Here is a 16853-nt window from a genome sequence, read left to right on the forward strand (position 1 = left end):
ATCGCATTTAATAAGAAAATTATTAAAAACTTTTGGGACTTTTTATGTACACACACAAATTTATAATTTTTGTTTTAAAAAATTAACTTCTTCTAAGAAATGAGCTACAGCTAAGTTTTAGAAATATCAAATATTCTTGCATGATAGGGCGAATGTTTCCGGTGTCAAAGAAAATATAATATTTGTAAATATATCGTCACACCAGCCAATAGAAGCAATACCTAGAAAATAAAAGTGTATTAGCTCTCGAGCTCTTCTCTGATCTGTTTCGCACGCAATATCCGCGTGATTTCGAGTGGATACATGTCAGCCACAAAATCAGCAGCAAGTCCTTTCGAGTAATTACATAGAATGCAATAATTACATTCTCTACCACACGAGTAACCACAGCCTGCGACTCTTTACACGATACGTAATCTAGCTACATGACGATCATACTTCGTCTGGGTGTATAAAGTACATATGCTTTGTCGGTATACAGTTACGCGATCAGTATTTATGATATTGTATGTGTTAAGATATAATTATTGTAATTAAAATTGTACATAGACACTTTAATTTAAAAAATAATATTTTCATAAATGAAAGATTATTTAGAAAGTATTTAGATATTTATTTTTTTTAAGTATTGTAATACTGTATGTTTAATTGTTTTTTTCGTGCGTCAATATAATTATCAAGTATGTCAATAATCATTATTCATAAGTGTACCTTTAGCGTGAAACAAAGTTAGTGAGTTTATCTAGATCCATTCCATTAAAACTACATTGAATTGCTGAAAAAATTTTACTTTTTAAGTGCAACGGAGTGCGCGACTATTGATACAGCTTGATATATGCGGATAGACACCAAATAATTTGTTTACCAAGCGATAGCCCGCGTCTAGTCATGTAAACGTGATACGCACAATATTACTTGTATAAGTGTGTGTATTATCAGCCAAAAATCTCTCAAATAAAAATACAAAAATAAAACAGTTACGTAAGATTAAGAATACACAGCCTGTTTTACGTTGCTCTTTGCGAAAAGTCACGTGGCATTCAACGGTTGTAGTTACCTTTGAGTTTTTTCTTAGGCACTGAAACAAGAGGAGCATCTGATAGCGTGTGTTTAGAATGTTCATCGGCAAGATTGAGGGAAGGGGAGGAGTTTCAGCATCGTTCGTTTCTCTTCTTTCTCGATAAGTAAGAGAAATCAGGCATGAAAATTCGTAAAGTGTGAACGATATGTCGATGAACGTGAGAATACGCTAACGTGCCAATAAAAAGAGAAAAATTTTAGAACGAGAGAAAAGGCGGGCCAAAATCTTGCACCAACGATTTTCTCCGTAACGTGGAAATTCGATCTTAAAATATTTCTACAATTCTTCCATTCAAAAAATCTCGCATTTCTGTTTTTTATAATTTATAAAAATTTTACGCATCTGCATATAATATACAGTTTAATAATTTATATTTAATAATCCCCATTTTCGCGGTTTAAACCGACTGCCTAATTGTTTCTCGTAACGACAATTTCCGGAGTAATCGTTGGCTGACTGGACGTAAGTTCTGACTACTGAGAAATCGTAGAAAATCCCTTGCTACTTGAACTTGGTCTCGATCTCATAACGAGTTCGAACACTCCGAGAAGAAGTCAACTCGAATGTAAAAGAAGTGAACAAGAAGAAGAGAATGCTCGGCATAGCGGACACCGAGTGGGCAAAATACAACTCACCATCGTCCTGGTCTTCTTCGCCCTCCTCCTCCTCCGTGTCAGTGCTCTTACTCTTGCCAAGATTCTTTAGCTTCTTTTTCTTCGCCGCTGCTCTTCTTCTTCCTGAGAAACGTAGGAAATATATTAAGTTATGCGAACCTTCCACATATATGACAACGCTTAATGAACCCTTCATTGTTTATTGCCGAAAATAAATTATTCGAGTTCAAAAATTGAAGTGTTAAATTAAACATATTTGCACATCTTATCGATAACTTTAAATCAAATTACGCAAAGATCACAAATATGTCAATTTTACAACAAAATATTTTAAAATATTTGCTACTTACGACATTCACGTGTATTACATATAATAATATCGCCAATAAACAATGATGGCTTATTACATACAAAGAGCGAAAATCAATCTTCATGAATACGGTCAGTCAATCAAGGGTTGATTAAAATCATGAAGTATAGGGACGCAGCTTCTATGCCGTTCGGTGCATTTTCTCGCCACGGGAAAGTCGAAATCCATTCGACCACGCTATAAAAGTGCGAGCGCAAAAGTGCATGGTGCTTAAAGTGTACCGGATATAAATATGCACGAGCACGTTTTGGGGAGAGACACAGTTCGCCTCGCAAATCTTTTCAACTTTACGAAAGTAAATATTCATGACGTCAATACACATCGCGTTATATGAACCTTCTAATATGTGCATTTTCTCCTCTTCTGTGGTCCTCTCTTCGGCGAGTATCACCTCCTCTGAAAAATAAGCACTATATCAGCAATGATCACGTATATGTCTATCCGTATATTTTAATGTGTGTGGAAAGAACTCATAATCTGGCTTACGCAACTAGCTATAACTTTTTCAAGTATGCCTTTTCACAAAATAAATGAATTAAAATCGATCGATGGGAATTCACGTTCGAGAGATTGAATATTCAATCCAATGAATCCGCGATATCGGAAACCGTGCGAAAAATATTGAATACATTAATTGCATAGATTTTATTTATCGCTTGTCCAAGCGAAAAATTACTGGCAAATTATTCCTGAAACATCGTCTTCTGCTACGCTCTTTAATATGCTTCACAGTGTTTTCTCTGAACAAAATTTCTTCGCAATTTGCGATGATGGAATCCCGTCAGTCGTTTTTAATTCGCGTATCTTTCTTCACAGCTTTTTCTTGGTCTAACCTGCTTTGCAGATCCAATTGAGGTAACTATTTAATTCGCGCTCAAGCTGCTGCTGCCTCCGCAACTTCAGGAAGGACTGCCGGTTCTCCACCTTCTCTCTCTCCTTCGCAAACTCTCTACAAGCGTAATACAGGTGATACGGGAGCTTACTTGGGTGCAGTTTAATAAGAGCTAAGTTTAGCGGGGGGACTTTCCGGCGGTATCGTTAAATATTCTACAGCGATACACCGAGACTGTGTTTAATAAGCCACACGTACTCGTACACGGTAGGAGAATTACTGGAAGTACTCAAAAAATACCAATTTTTCTCGCGAGATGCTTGTTTCGCAGGCTTGTTTCTTCGATCTAGCTTGCACCATGACAGAAGCATGATAGCTATCATACGCAGGATTGTGATCGACTTATACTGTTATTTATACATTTTTCTTTCTTCTGACTGAACATTTAAGAAAAAAGCTATAGCATATTACTTGAATCGATGTATTTGTGCGCAAAAACTAGCGTCTCTACAAAGTATACAGATCGTCTGTTGATTAAAGACCTGCTTGAGTGATCCATTTTAAGTAGGAATTGAATGCAGTCGTGAAGAGCCGCTTGCTCTTCGCTTTCCGATAAGCCGCTCGCCGTTCGACGCGCGTTCTTTCGTTAGAGAATTCCCTGACGATGAAAAAAAAGGTAATTCTGGAGTGAATATGTCGCGCGATCGGGCAGGCGCGGATCCAGGACGCAGTAGGTTTGATTTCGACGTGGACCAGAAAGAATCGCGTGTCAAAGCTTGCGGGGAAACGATTTTCAGGTACTCACCCGCTCAAGACACCAAGAACTAAGTTCAGCATGAAGAATGATCCAAGGACGATCAATGGTATAAAGTAAATCCAGTTGTACGTGCTGCCAAGAGCGTCATTCGTCTGCAAATTTGATCAGAATCGACATGAAGAGCAATGCTGCGCGTACGCGTGTACACACCGCAGATACACAGCTGAAGGATATATTAATTAACGGCAAAAGAACGTTATGCGATACACAGAGACACTGAGCTGTATTCTCGCTGCAGTAAATCGTAACGTGGCAAATGTGGCCGGCCGAGCTCGAATTTGTCGTTTCTTGATCATTTTCATCGCTCCTCATGAAAAGAGACAGAGATTTCGTTCGACGTGAGATTTCATTCAATCTAAAAGTGAATCGACAATTCGCCAATCACATTTGCACAAATAGTATCAGCTTTATGCAATTCTTTGGTATTAATGACGTAATCCAGGAGGAAAAGGAATGCAGTGTCAATGAAAATACGCCATTCTTCGAATTGGCTTGAGACTACTCGCTAAGTCACTCTACTCTCTATTCGAAAGAAAATGATCTAACATAGGTCTCAGATACTTAAGACTAGTATTTTACTTAAAACTAGTAAAAGTGTATTAAAAATTTTATAGCTGTAAAACTATGCTAAATTAATCTCTCCAGAATATTGTTTTCAAGTAATTTCGTAGTATGGCATTTTCCACCGACTGACGTCCTTTCACCCTAGATTACCCAATTACAAAGAGCAAAGAGGCAATTAGAGACGCCTTTGAGATCTCGATAATAAACAATTAACAATTGCTGATTTGTTACAATTGTTTGAGTGGAGCGATGTTGGAAGCTCTCAAGATGAGTTATCGCTTTTAGCAGTGAAACATTTCGAGATGCTCCACGATCCATCAGTCGAACATTAATCCTTTCGTGATCAAAAGGACAAATGTGCCTTATTTACTACCTTTTTGTAAATTACGCATTTAGCACATACTCCACTTCTCAATAACTAAGAGAATTTAACATACTGCAATTTTACAAGATTAAAAGAGAAAATTTCAGTTCGATCACGAAAGGGTTAAGCACAATGAAAGATAACATACAATTAACATTGAAGAAAAGGGCTGGTACTGACAATGTTATACTGAGCAAGGTGAACATATACATCAGTGTTAGCTGTTTCCACAAGGCATTACTGGACCCGAAAGCCGGCTGAATACGGCTGAAGCTGACGTGGAGAAAAGAGGTGAACACACAACAATCAAAGTAGGAATCGTTTAACAATTAATTGCAAAGGGAGTAAACATTTAAAAGCGGAGACACAAGTATACGTATGTAAAATTTGGTGACTCAAATTTGGTCACTGGTCTTTCTCTTCTAGGAGGATAAGTCAAAAGTAGGAATTAATTCAAAACGAGAATGTGATGTATTATAAAATCGCGAAGCGTTGGCGGTTGATAGTAGGGAACAACATTCTTTCTACGAAACATACAGATCTCAAAATTTCGATCATCGATCTTCCGCGTAACGATATTGAGGATATAACGTTGCATTGCACAATAGGATAGGCACAAATCGTGCGCAATAATAGAGCTTCAGCAGAGACAGAGAGACATAAAAAACGAGCCAGGAAGAGGATAAAACAGATAGAGAAAAAGAGAATGAGAAAAAAACTCAACACTGAGGAACATATTTCTTGCTTTACCCAGTACAATATGGCAGTCCAGCCCTCCATAGTGATACACTGGAAGACAGTGAGCATGGCGAATCCGATGTTATCGAAGCTGGTGATGCCCGAGTTTGGTCCCTCCCAGCGTTCCAGGCATATCGAGGTGTTCGCGTTGCACACATGGGCCCCGAACGGGTGCTCGTCGTCGCTATTCGCGTTGCACGGGCTTGGCAGCTCGCCTTCTCTCACGATTAAATCTGCAACGTCCGGCATAGTAAGATATCTCGAATAAAACTTTTAGTACAAAAATTCCAGAAATCGAGATATTTTCCAATAAAATAACAATTTTCATTCTTTTCTATTGGGTTGGCCAAAAAGTAATTGCGTTTTTTTCCAATAGATGGACATACATGTCTTGAAATATAACTAACTTCATTCTAAACCGCAAATTCATTATGTAGGTTAACAACTCACAGTTCAAGCTTGTTTTAGAAAAAGAAAGTACACGATTTCGTTAACAATTGTTTGTTTGCCGTCGATTTCAAAATGGAAAATCAAAAAGAACATTTTCGTCATATTTTGTTTTATTACTTCCGAAAAGGGAAAAACGCTGTGCAAGCTCATAAAAAGTTATCTGATGTATATGGCGAAGATGCTTTAAAACTGCGGCAGTGTCAAAATTGGTTTACTAAATTTCGATCTGGAGATTTTAATGTGAAAGATGCACCACGCTCAGGAAGGCCAATCGAAATTGATGATGACAAAATAAAGGCACTGATCGATTCCAATCGGCGTTTAACGACACGAGAGATTGCTGAGAATCTTAACATATCGAAATCGAGTGTTGAAAACCATTCAAAACGACTTGGATACATTAGTAAGCTCGATATTTGGGTACCACATGAGCTCAAAGAAATTCATCTCACTAAGCGTATTGACATCTGCGATTCTCTTTTGAAACGTGAGGAAAATGATCGATTTTTGAAACGTATGATAACAGGCGACGAAAAATGGATCGTCTACAACAACGTCAAACGAAAAAGATCGTGGAGCAAGCGTGATGAACCTGCTCAAAGCACTTGAAAAGCAGATATTCACCAAAGAAAGATTATGCTGTCAGTCTGGTGAGACTTTAAAGGTATTGTGTATTTTGAGCTGCTTGCAAGGAATCAAACCATTAATTCAGACGTATACTGTCGTCAACTGGATAAATTAAATGATGCCATCAAACAGAAACGTCGAGAATTGGTGAATCGCAAAGGTGTTGTGTTTCACCATGATAACGCTAGACCACGTACAAGTTTGGTCACTCGTGAAAAATTGTTGCAGCTTGGATGGGATGTGTTACCATGATGTTACCACATCCACCATATTCGCCAGACCTGGCACCATCAGATTACCATTTGTTTCGTTCTTTGCAAAACGCCTTGAATGATAAAACCTTTATTGCTGATGAGGATATCAAATCATTCTTGGAATTGTTTTTTGCTGAAAAAGATAAGAACTTTTTTGAGCGCGGAATCATGAAGTTGCCTGAAAAATGGCAAAAGATAATCAAACAAAATGGACAATATATTGTTTAATAAAGTTTTTGTTTCCCATGAAAAATTCGCCTTTTATTTATATTAAAAAAAACGCAATTACTTTTTGGCCAACCCAATATATAATAAAATGTATAATATTGTTAATATATTGTTTATTTATTTTCTGCATTTAAGTAAAAGTAAATATATGATAAATGGCAGATATAAAGGATGAGTGAAAGCATGAATAAGAGTTGTATGAGTATGAATAACATTGTATGAAGATATAATATGAGTAAAATATTATTATTGAGTAAAGATATTATTTTTGTGAAAATGTGTTGCTTTTAAGATATTATTTAAATATTCCTGTAAAGCTGTGCAGTTTCCGAGTACTCACTGATGTCCTCTATGTTGTAGCACGTTTTATGCAGAGTTCCCGAATAAAACTCGAGGCCGATGATGGCGAATATCACGATAGCGAAGAGTACCAGCAAACCGATCTGCAGGAGTGGCGCCATTGCCTTGATGATAGACTTGAGCACCACCTGAAGACCTATTTGTAAAAAATTGCTCAGGAGTAATTAGGTCCAACCATCATTCCCACGAGATCAATGTGGCATTCTATACTCGAAATATTGCTTTCTCTTTCTTATTCATCAACTGTCGCCCGTTGCTCGAGAAATTATGCGTGGGAAATTTCTGCATAAATATTTAACGTTGATATTTGCAAAAGTAAATTATTAATTAGTAATTTCTAATCGAGAACAAAATAAATATCTTACCAGCTTACTGGTTTCACAGTAGCTGTAAATAACAATTTACAAGTAACAAAGAATTATTACTTGCTTAATCACTAACATATCGAAAAAAAAGTTAGATTTCACTGACTTGACTCAAGATCAGTTTGAATTTGCTTTGTGAAATAACATATTCGACGCGGCTCGAAATGATCCTGCATCCAGAGATTAGGATACCTCCACCGCATCTAAACACAACATCGAACTCTCAATAATACCTATTTAGGTGACTACCAACATGGAGCAAACGTTCAATCTAATCTCGAGAAGAAGCATTCTACGGGTAAGATAAATATATAATATTTGCGATTAAATATGACTACTTTCTGATCTACTGACTTGATATCTCATATTTGTTATTAATTCACACTTCGTAAAATCTATATAGCCTATCTATTCAGAAGATGAATATTTTTAGCGGCGGATCGCGATTCGATCTGCGAGGTATCCAAATCCCAAACACGGAGAAATTTCGAGTTAAATTCCACAAACAAGACTTTCTCGAGCAATCAGATTGCATTTTTATCACGTATTTTAGCGCCAAATGTGATTATTCAAATTTTATATATATCTCTCATTTAAAATACCTATAAAATACGTTAGTAAATGTACAAATAAATAATTAAGTAGTATCATTATTCTTAACATCAAAAGAAACATTCAGCGCTAAATGGTGCAATAAAATCACGCGCTCTTGACCCACATTTACACCTCTATTTAAGAGATCGCAATTTATTTATTATTATTCACAACAAAGATGAGACTAATCGGTGATAATATATTAATCATCCGACGCGATTATTGCTTCTAGAATAAAAATGCTCATTTCGTTTTATTTTTATGAAGCTGAAGATGCATAAACGAGGCATAAACGAGGATGTTGATTCGCGTGTTATTTTTGAAGAATTCGCAGGATTTGGTGGCAACAGGATTTTCCCGACGATCCTTTGGATCTTTTCTTTCAAGCTGAGCAACCCCGAGTTCTCTGAACTCGATCGGCGCTCAATGCTCGCCAAATTGTACTGATGCGCTACTCACTCGGTATGCCGGAGACAAGTTTGAGCGGTCGCAACACGCGTATCGCACGCAACGTGCGCAGATCCATATCCCGTTTTATGCCTTGCGAGAACGCCGTGATGATCCTGCCCCAAAAACACACACACCCCGCCACACTTTACTATATACTACTCTATTACACTAATACTTCACGCTACTCTTATGTACTACGGCCACTATATATCAACTAGCGTTTTCTATCCTAGTTCGGGGAAGGATAATGCTATCAGGAAAATCGGATGGAATTTTCGAATGTTATCATTTCAACGATTGGACTTTGATGAGTTGGCTGCAGTGAAAGATTTCTATATATTTTTTTGAGTACTGTATGCAGTGCATTTTTCAGTACGTAAATGTTAGCTCAAAAAAGAACTAAGTAACTTATGATTTTATGTGTATTTTCTTATTTTTAATTACATATAATTATATTACAATTACATATTACAAGATAACATTTTTTTCTTTATTCATTACATTACTTCAATCGCAAATATATTTTATAATAAAAATTTGATAGATTATGCTGTCTCCATTCAATTATATTTGAACACTACGCTTGAAAATCAGCCACCAGTTCGACAGGATAGGGCAATGATCTACTGAAAAGAGCACCACGAGAATCGATATACATATAGGCGTGTAAATGTATCTATATGTATTTACGTATCTTCTAGACTATGTAAGATACTATATATATCTAGACCTAGAATGTGAAACGTTGTGAGACAAGTTAACATTAGCACCTGTATAATCGCACCCGTAATTCTAGTTTCGAAGATATCACTTCGCCGAGCGGTCATCGACCGCTTCTTATCTATTTCTGATTCTTGCAGATAGCAGTAGCTTTTCAAAAAGCTATTCACAACTCGAGGAAAATATGGAGAAATGCCAGATCATTTCCACCTCACTGCAGAGAAAAATCGAAACTCTGAAGTTTTATATTTTCGGAATTTTATTCTATTTTAGTAAGTATATTTAGTAAGTATATCTTCATTTTAATAAATTATTAAAAATTTTTAAACGTGGAACAGAGAGAAAATGACAAATGTCATATTGTTAAGTTTATTTTTTATATGATATAAAATTGACAAGAAAGCTATTTAAATACATATACAGGGTGAGGCACCTAAAACAGGCCACCTGAATATCTCGGCTGTTATTGGTGATAGAACAAAATGTGTCAGACCAAACTTGTATGGTTTCGAGGGACACATAATTTGTTCTAAATAGTTTTTTATTAGGTGGAGGCGTAGAGGTCATATGAAGGTCAACTTCGTTTTTTTAAATGGTATGATATGTTTTTTTACGTCCCATCTAGTAGAGCGTTTGAGCATGCGCACATTGATCTACGGATCAAAATCATTCAAGATTACTGAAGGCTAAAATTTCTAAGTGCTAGAACTTTTTCATTTCTGAGTTTACGGTATTTTCAATAGCAGAGAACTCTAGGCAATATAAAAAATATAGATATCAACAACTCAGAACTTCTCGGAAAAGAAAAAATTTCCAAGGGCTAGAACTTTTTCATTTCTGAATTTACGGTATTTTCAATAGCAGAGAACTCTAGGCAATATAAAAAATAATGATAACAACAATTCAGAACTTCGCGGAAAAAGAAAAAATTTCTAAGGGCTAGAACTTTTTCATTTCTGAGTTTACGGTATTTTCAATAGCAGAGAACTCTAGGCAATATAAAGTAAATTATTTTCCCTTGCAGTTGGCCTTCAGTGACCTTGAATGATTTTGACCCGTAGATCAATGTGCGCATCTTCAAACGCTCTACTAGATGGTACGTAAAAAAAACATATCATACCATTTAAAAAAACGAAGTTGACCTTCATATGACCTCTACGCGTCCACCTAATAAAAAACTACTTAGAACAAATTATGTGTCCCTCGAAACCATGCAAGTTTGGTCTGACACATTTTTTTCTATCACCAATAACAGCCGAGATATTCAGGTGGCCTGTTTTAGGTGTCTCACCCTGTATAAGTATTATGTAACTCTGCAATAAAACAGCCGATACTATTTAATGATATTTCAGCTTTCTCGTAAAACAATGATTATGTTGAAAAGAATTTTTAACCTACGTGGATATTTTCAGAGACTAATTCCAAAGAGAGATCCGGAAAAAAAGAGCTACCGCTATTGTAATATGCTCTCTCCGAAAATCTTTAATTGATAAAGATTATGAAGAAAAGTAGGTTTCTATAACAGCCAAATATTCCGAAGCTTCGATCGTGACTTAATAATAACAAATCTTCCTCCATTAAAATCGTAAGTGCATCTTTTGCTATTAGTAGTACTAGAATGCCTTCGTTCTTAATAACGCTAATGATGGAGACTATTGATACAGACCGACTAAGAAAAATCTGATAACAGCGAGAACCTGATTCCTTGCAAAATGGAAGTGGTCCCCAAGAGAGGACGATCATCTTCGAAAATGATTTAGTCGTAAAATATAATTCGGTCCGTCATGAACATCTAAAGATACAACTTTCTAGCAAATAAAAAACTCGCTATCAGATACGTTAACGCTGCTTTAGGACACGTGTGCGTCTAATTCTAATGTATAGTCGACTCTATTATTTAGCGACTGCAGCTAAAGATAGCTAACTGCTATATTTATAGATACCGCCCTGCGGATCATCACGTTTGTGTGCGTGTATATGTTTTTTCCTTTTTCGTTTATCTGTTTATAAGTGCGCATCTTTCAAGTATTCAGGGTGATTCGACCAAATTAGATTGTTTCGTTATTCTAAAGAAAATTCTTGGAATGCCTTGAAAATTATTAAATTATGAATAAAATTTTTCCTTACAGATATCTGGTTTATTGCCAATTAATAAGCGCAGTAATTAACTTCAATCTTAATTATGGCGACTAATAGTGCTCAAACTGCTCGTGATCATCTTTCTAGGCATACGGAAATGTCTTAACTGTAAATGTAAAAATTACTAATGCATTATTTTGTCTGTTGTACATATATCACAAAAATGACAATAGGTTTATTATACTGGATAAAATTGTATAATAGTTGTTAATCTTTTTCTCTCGTTGTTATTCATTTTCTATTTTATGCATTGTTAATAATAACTTACACGATTGGCAAAACTGTATTACAAAAGAGACATTATGTTATAAAAATTTAATAAATATTATTATATTTACATATAATTATATTTATATATAAGTAGTTGTGTGTATGCCTGTATACAACTGCGTTTTCTTCAAATTTGAGTAGCGTACATGTAACAGTAAGAATAAGTAAGTAAGAGTAATAATAAGTAAGATTGTAAATCTAAACTCAATTCTAATTGCTAGTTCACGCAAGTTCCCTATAAGAGAAGAGAATAAAATATATACATCTAGACGAAATATCAAAATATACCTATAGACACAAGGAGAGTTCAAATGTACATATAAATCATTATTCAACAAGTATCTGATCATCAACTAGCTTTATCCATCATCAACTCTAACTTTGTCAACTGATCTAAGACACCCATAGCCGCTAAGCGAAGGTAAGTAATATCGTACGTAATTACGCGATTAAGAAGACTAACGCGACTAGAAAGACTAAGAGGACAGGAGCTAATAATGTAAAAATATATATAGAATTCAAGTTGATGCCTTTCTTTCGTATCCAAGAACATTAGACGTCGCACCAGCTATGACTAAAGCAGCGGGACCGGCCGAAACTGGAAACTCGAACTAAGTTTCGGTACCGGAGACACTATGCTTGTAACTATGAGAACGTACACAAATTGCCGGGGAATACAACGTGGAGGACGGAAAACAAAAGATCGCAAGAATGTTAAAGAGGGTAAGTCGTCTGCGCTTGACTGTTAGCTCGATTGTTACTGGCATTTTGGTTTTTGTAATCTGGATGCTTATTAATCGCTGCTGTTCTTGTGGACTCAGAACTCTGACTGACTCACTTGGAATTTTCGAAACCAGCTTTAGCGGTCTGAGGACCCTGAAGGAACGTAGCATACGCAGGTCGACGTCCACGTTTGTTTCGGCGAACACGGTCATCGACCTAATTCAAGGATCACTCTAGAATCTATCTGAGCCAACCGGCATAGATCGACGTGTTTCCTTAAGTCCTACGTCTTACGTCTGGAGGAATCAGTTCGTGGTTGCCAGTATACAAAGATATTGCAAAAATAATAACGTCTTTAATATAGGAATTAAATTTCATCTAACATTATCGCGCATATAAAATCAATAGATTGTTAATCGACGATATGTTTAATAAAATATCTAAAGAAAATATATTTTGTCACATTTCTATCGCCATTTAAGTCCTTTTATATGTTTAAAATTAGAAATTTCTGATTATTTTATTATATTATTATTATCTGATTAATTAATTATTTTTGTACGCAAGCGTATAATTATGTTATCTGACAATATTAGTTAAACTGATTCCTCCAATATTTTGTTTTCTCATAAGAGAGTAATTAGGGAAAGGAATTTACTTTGCCGCTCGCTTCGGTCGCAAATTAATTAATGGAATGATGTTTGTTTCTTCTCAATGACCAACATTAATGATCCACCCTACATATGTAAAAAATGTATATGCATATAGAAAACCGCAATATTGTAAGTTCAAAGGAAGACTCGCTTATCGGTAACATGATACTATATTACAGCGAGAAAGAATTTGTCATACAAGTAGGTAGCAATAATGATTACTTCGCTCCTGGAATCTTTAATAATAATGAGCACAAATTTAAGCTTTCTTTATGAGAACGTGAGTAAAATGTTCAAGGATGTTATTTGATAAGGAGGAGATTGTAAGGAATTAGGAAAGATAGAGAGAAAAAGAGACAAAGAACGGAAGGGAAATGGAGACTCCACTGACAAAAGAATCGCTCGACTCTCACCCGGTCACCACGACGAAGAAGTCCATGATGTTCCAGATGTTGCGCAGGTAGGAGCCGCGGTGGAGGACGAAGCCGAGGGCGAGGATCTTGAGGCTCGCCTCGACGCAGAAGATCCCGAGGAAATAGACCTCGGTGGCCTCGAGCTTCTGTGCGAGTATGGTCTTGTCCTGATGCGGTAGGTGCTCCTCGAGGGCGAGGACCACGCAATTGGCGATGATGGTGAGCAGGACGGCGTACTCGAAGGGCGGCCACTCGATGATGAAGCGCGTGTGCTTCCTTATGCAGTTATCCTCCGACAAAATGAACAACGACGTGGTGCCGCCTCCCCCACCGCCACCAGCCCCTCCGCCCTGATCCCGGCCTGGCGCCATGTCCACCAGACCAGGTACCTGAAAACCCAATAATATTCTCTTTAGAAAGTAAGCTCACCTCCGCGAACGAGTCCTAAATCCTAATAGTTGGGTGAAGAAGAACTTTAAATTATCCAAACTGGACCAACTATTACAGCTAGATTTGGATTCCCATAAACAATACGTATGATATTTGAAAAAGAACTGTACATAATCGAAACTAATAAAGTTACTTCTGAAAGGGAATGAATTTTATTCGTGCGGAATCAAAAACGTGACCCATTTATTTGTACATTCTGCTTTGTCAATGTGAACTAACAAACCGTAATTGCTTCCCTGATATTACGTTATATGATAAATCAATTGTGTTATATCATAAAGGAACATGGTACAAAAGATTAAGAGACATTAATTAAAGAAGAATATATTCTTTTAATTATATTATAATGTAAAACGAATAAAATAAACATAGAAAGCAATTATTCTTCAAATAAATTTCAAGCAACGAAAATGATAAAGGTGTTCGAAGAAAAAGACATCCGCTGAGATGTGTATTATTACTACTCCAATGAGCAATCAGCGTGAACCATAAGATCTAGATTGACAATCGCGTTGTTTGGTCTCCGGAAGTGACGAAGATAAAGGCAAATTGCCTTACCTCCCCTCCGAAGCTAGTCCAGTCACCGAGACCAGTCTTCAGTCCGGCCAACCTCGGCCTTCTCCTCGCGTATCCAGGGTCCCTTTGTGCCGCCTCTTGCGCTGCTGCCAACCTGGAAACGACACAGGGATGAAAGGGGTTAGTGACTGGCTGCTACATTCAAGTCCGATCGGGGTTACTCGCGTGACGTACATCAAATAAGGACACGGTGCCTTCCATAAGCGAAACATTTGTTCGCAAATCGATTCTGTTTCCAAAGAAAAACAAAAATAAAAGATACTCGAATCCCGAAATCGAGGACCACAATATATATTAAGTTATAGTATATTTGTCCCGTTTCTTTAGTGTTTTTAACGAATATATATTACAACCCATATTATTAAATAAAACACTACAAAAACGGGGTAAATATATGTTACAACTCAATAGCTTAGTAACAAATCAACCATTATGATTCACTAAAATATTAAATGAGTGATGCATGTATGAAAAAGTCCAAGCTTATTTGATTATCTCTGATAATTATTCATTCCAAAAATTTAATAAAGTGAGAGATATATACATGTAAAAAATATTAGAATTGCAAGTTTAATATTAGATCTAATGGTGTAATTATGAAACTTTTAGAATTGAAAATTCCAATTACACATACATTCTATAAAGCGTAATAGAATATGTATTTTAATAACGCAATTAATAGTAATTACAGAATCGTTAAAAGCAATTATTACTGTTATCGGCATTATTATTTTAGCAAAGATGACATAAATTAAATAAATCATATTTTATCATTTTGTATTTGTAGTTAAACGTAGTTATCTAGTGATCAAAATATCACGAAATTAAATAGAAAAGTTTAACACGAGACGTGCAACCTAGGACTCGATAAATTTATATCACTTTTTATTAAAATTTATTACTATTACATAAAAATGATTTATTCCGTTAAAATTCGGAAATCTGTTTTGTTCAATTTCTTTTGATATACGTAAGCGATATCTACTTAAAGAGATCTCTTTTTTTTAAATGCACAACGGATAGCCAAAAGTACGTGAAGCGTGCAGAAAATTTCGACAGAATTATTTATGCCGCGCGAGTGGGCCTTAAATCGGACGATGGCTCAGAGGGATTGCATGAAAGAGCTCATTAATAGCGGACGGAGGTGCTTAACGCGGCGGCTCCAGCTTCAATTAAGTGCATTAACCGAGACTTTTGCGACGGACACCCAGTATTCGCGGTTGCTGTTCTCGCGCGCGACGAAGAGGCAAAGAGTGAGTGAGCAAGTGCAATCAAGGCACACGATAATGCAATAATTCATGGCAAGGATCTCCCGCCGTTGCATCCTCGCTGCCGCGTAATGCGCCAATTGCACTGTGCACGCAATAACGCCGATGACAAAATTGCTACGCTCGTAAAATCGCATCTGACTCGAATGGAGTGAGGAAACTCAATCGATACAGATCATCCTTTTTGCGACAAATGTTTCTCGCAGAAATGGCGGATGATCCAATTCTGTTCGCAGTAAGCGCTTCACTCTAAGGCAGATCTAATTAATGTTTAATGTTTAAACTTCATTACCATTACAATTTTAACAACTTGTGCATCATTAATATATCTTGCTTAATATTTTATTTGACATCTTTGGAAGAAAGGTTTTTATGTTAACGTATGAAAATTGAGAGCAACGAGGTCAATTTAAAATTTTATTCAGAGAAATTGATCCTCTTTTAATTTCATCAATTATTCTTAAGAAGTAGTCTTACATTCTTTATGAGATATTCTGTCGGAAAGTTCCCCAAAATTTCCAATATTTTAAATAATGTACGAAAGTATTAAAAAATAATAATAATGTTTAAGAGTTATCTATATAATATTAAAAGTGTAGAAACTATATTAAATGCTAAATGAGGTACTACGGAAGAAGATCAATTACGAGATAAACCGAAACATTCATAAATTGTGGCTCTTTTGATGTTGCTGAAAAATAACCTGCAGTGAAGCTCGCAATTTGTTGCGTGATACGCCATTCGGCCAAATATATTCATGACGCGTTCAAAGAAACAAATTCCCACCGAAATCGTCTGATTTTATGTATCTGGTGAATCAAATAATTCGAAGAAGACGCGGAGTGGCGCCTGCCAATTTTATCAGCTATTGTACTTCCACGCTCCCTTTTCCCGACTTTACGAGTCTTTCCGCTTCTTTTCAGCCGTTTCTGG

At 36.3% G+C, this 16853-nt stretch overlaps 2 protein-coding genes across 15 annotated transcripts in view; both read right to left on the reverse strand.

Moving 5' to 3' along the window:
• Positions 1-16853, reverse strand: part of LOC105285138 (voltage-dependent calcium channel type A subunit alpha-1) — a 155311-nt gene that overhangs the window by 40561 nt on the left and 97897 nt on the right. For all 14 annotated transcript variants that reach the window (XM_026970485.1, XM_026970486.1, XM_026970484.1 and 11 more), the window contains exons 3-11: positions 14635-14746; positions 13627-14015; positions 8718-8821; positions 7280-7435; positions 5393-5613; positions 3703-3806; positions 2899-3014; positions 2402-2461; positions 1717-1818 (exon numbers count right to left, since the gene is read on the reverse strand). In XM_026970485.1, coding sequence (XP_026826286.1) covers positions 1717-1818; positions 2402-2461; positions 2899-3014; positions 3703-3806; positions 5393-5613; positions 7280-7435; positions 8718-8821; positions 13627-14015; positions 14635-14746 — 1364 coding nt within the window. The remainder of the gene's footprint in view (positions 1-1716; positions 1819-2401; positions 2462-2898; positions 3015-3702; positions 3807-5392; positions 5614-7279; positions 7436-8717; positions 8822-13626; positions 14016-14634; positions 14747-16853) is intronic.
• On the reverse strand, positions 11409-13626 carry LOC113562134. The gene has a single exon (XM_026970489.1). The coding sequence runs from the start codon at positions 12770-12772 to the stop codon at positions 12449-12451; it is 324 nt and encodes a 107-aa protein (XP_026826290.1). The 5' UTR covers positions 12773-13626; the 3' UTR covers positions 11409-12448.

The sequence above is a fragment of the Ooceraea biroi genome, chromosome 6 (assembly GCF_003672135.1).
Source record: "Ooceraea biroi isolate clonal line C1 chromosome 6, Obir_v5.4, whole genome shotgun sequence".
Taxonomy (NCBI): Eukaryota; Metazoa; Arthropoda; class Insecta; order Hymenoptera; family Formicidae; genus Ooceraea; species Ooceraea biroi.

Bases quoted from the DNA above. Each gene is read 5' to 3' on its own strand.
- LOC113562134 (XM_026970489.1), bottom strand. From the start codon at position 12,772: ATGACCGTGTTCGCCGAAACAAACGTGGACGTCGACCTGCGTATGCTA.